The 2823-nt window shown below is 36.0% G+C and overlaps 1 protein-coding gene across 1 annotated transcript; it reads right to left on the reverse strand.

The window, feature by feature from the left end:
* Window positions 1–2048: 2048 nt before the first annotated feature.
* Window positions 2049–2606, reverse strand: LOC112082408 (uncharacterized protein At4g04775-like). Its single transcript, XM_024150097.1, has 2 exons — window positions 2427–2606; window positions 2049–2339 (listed from the first exon to the last, which is right to left on the reverse strand). Exons 1-2 carry the CDS (start codon window positions 2604–2606, stop codon window positions 2049–2051), a joined length of 471 nt encoding a protein of 156 aa, XP_024005865.1.
* Window positions 2607–2823: the final 217 nt, after the last annotated feature.

Here is a 2823-nt window from a genome sequence, read left to right on the forward strand (position 1 = left end):
TTACTTGCATTGCAGAGTGGACACATATTCACAATAGTTCCCATAACATTTGATAATAAACGAAATAATAAATTGAATTTAAATCTATTATAAAACTTAACATACATGTTTAGAAATTATCATGCACACCGATAAACTTGATTAATTCTTATAAAAAGTGAAAGATGAAATTCTTACCAATCAGATAGTCAAAAGGAATGGCTCGATCCACAAGATCATAAAATCGAAAGCAATGGAGATACAAATTGTACGACCTCGTTCGAATAGGGGTGATAATAGTGACAGAAGTTAACTGCAAACGATGTTTATTGATCGTTGTAAGCATTGATCCAGTAGCTTCTTTAACATGAAAGTTGAAAATCCGAATCCACTGTCCCTGTTTGATTTCTTTCCAGCGAGTGGGAAACTCGTTTGGCATAATGGTTGCAGCGATCCGAGTACACTAGAAAAATAACACAGCCAAAAATAATCATTGAATAATAAACAGAAAACATAAAAGAATAACTTCAAAAAAAAAACACATACTTTGATATCAGACAACCATCTCGATAGTATTTTCGAAGAATGTTGAATGCTTCCAGAGCCTGACAACCTTGACAGATATTAACCACGAGAGAATTACACTCTATGGCTCTTTTTTGAGAATATTTACACTCTATGGCTCTTTAATTTGAAGTAGCACTTTTTCATGTTTAGGGCATTCGAAATTATGTTATTAACCCTTTCTCCATCTCCTCTTTCTAAACCGGTGGAATTAAACCATCAAACCCAACATTCCTAAATTAAACCATCAAACCCAGCCATCTCCTCCTTCTTTCTCCATCTTCGAGTCGGAGATTTGCCCTCAATCTTCTATTGATTTAATCTCTCTCTGTTCTCACGCTTCCAGTTTCCTCTTCTATTGTTGTTATCTCTTATTTCTCACTGCTGCTAATTCTTTCTTCTTCCTCATCATGTCCTGTCATGAATCCCCATCAAACGCATAGCTTTCAAGAGTGCTCAGATCTAGCTGAGGCCAAACAATCCATGAAGCTTGCCTCTGCTGTCGAGCATTACAAGCTCTGCATCTCCCTTAATTTCTGTACTTTGTTCAAATTTTTGAAATTGGAAGCTCACCTGCAATTACATTCCTGTTGCGGCGGCGGCGTATTCGTGCGAAGAGGTTCAAGTGCAAATCTTCAACTATCTGTGTACATGTCCACTAACGATATTTGTGTACTTGTCCATTTTATTTTTTCATCCAATGGTGATGGTCATTAACTACCGAGCATAACCCTTTATTGTCATGGACTTGTCAATGTGTACTTAACATGATGAATTTAAATATGGATGCATTTATATGTACATACATGGTCATTGCTTCTTAAAATTAAAGTGTAGCAATATGGATGTACATATCTGCGTATCCATATTGTTGCTAAATATTAAGAAATTACATTACTAACTGTCTACAAGAATTATCCATACTACATCGTCCATTATTAATTGACTATATAAACCTTCTGATAGAATCTAACTAAGTTCATTTTGTTATGGACGATACCTATTCATTGGATCACAAAATTCTTATGCTCAAACATAGAGCAACATATGCAGCTTTAAACCATCGATGTGAACATGTCCATATGTACACCAATACTTGTACTTGGTTTATTCAACAGATTGGACAAGTTCATATGTTTTCGTTTATATGGCTATATCCATATACCCTAACTATTTTTTATAACCTTCATTTGGGCAATATCAATATGGCTATATCCATATATGTACATTTATATTGCCCTTCATATATATATATACAGACCCATACACGAAGGTCCCATGCTTGTATTATGTCCATATCCATGTTTAACGCGTATGCGGGTCAATGCCAAATAGCCTTTTTTCCTTTTAACCATACAATGTACACTGTCCTCGATATCTATAGGAATTAGGTTTAGATTATAGCGTTTTTCAAATGGAAGTAACTTACATTATTGGCCGCGGCCATAGAGACTATCATTTTCATGTTACAACCAAAGAGAGAAAATACAACACCACCAATTTATTCATCCAACTAATCCGATTATCCCTAACATGAGCAGAAATCCAACTACGACTAGCATCATCATTTTCCTCATACCACACTTTGCTTCAGCCAACACATCTTCAACCCTGTCAAATATTTCCTTCTCAAGCTTCCTTTGAACTTTTTCATAAATCATCTTCTCCAAACCCAATTTATCTGTTGCCGATTCCTTTATCTCTTGCTCAAGGCTTGAATTCTTGTTTTGCAGTTTCTCAATCTCATCTAACAGAGCCTCATCAACCCATTTGAAGTTGTGATTATCATTCACAATCTACAAAAAATGTTGATTCAAGACGACAGCGATAAGAACAATTTCCGTGTAAGCGACATGGTACAAAGCATATATCCATCTCATTACCTTCTTTGATGCAGCATACGCACACCTGAAGTATCGCCGATACGGATTGTTGTCGGATTTTGAAATCAAAGCCACAATCTGTTCACCACACCAACATTTCTTAGGAACACCCACAATTCTTTTTGGACGACTACTACTCGATCCACTCGAACCAGACACGCTGCCTGATGCCCCAGACATCTCTAATCTTAACCTACAAAATAAAAGAAGTATAGTACGAAATGGTAGAGTACGAAGAAGTAGAGTTTGAAATAGTTAGACTGAGAAATCGAACTCCTTAATAACGGAATAGCAGAAGTAGAGTACGAAATCTGGATCTTACTCTGATGGAAGTATGGCCTAATCGAAATCGGCGCATTCTATCAAATATATGGTCATTACAAATATATGGTCATAT

Source organism: Eutrema salsugineum, unplaced genomic scaffold (assembly GCF_000478725.1).
Source record: "Eutrema salsugineum unplaced genomic scaffold, Eutsalg1_0 scaffold_1, whole genome shotgun sequence".
Taxonomy (NCBI): Eukaryota; Viridiplantae; Streptophyta; class Magnoliopsida; order Brassicales; family Brassicaceae; genus Eutrema; species Eutrema salsugineum.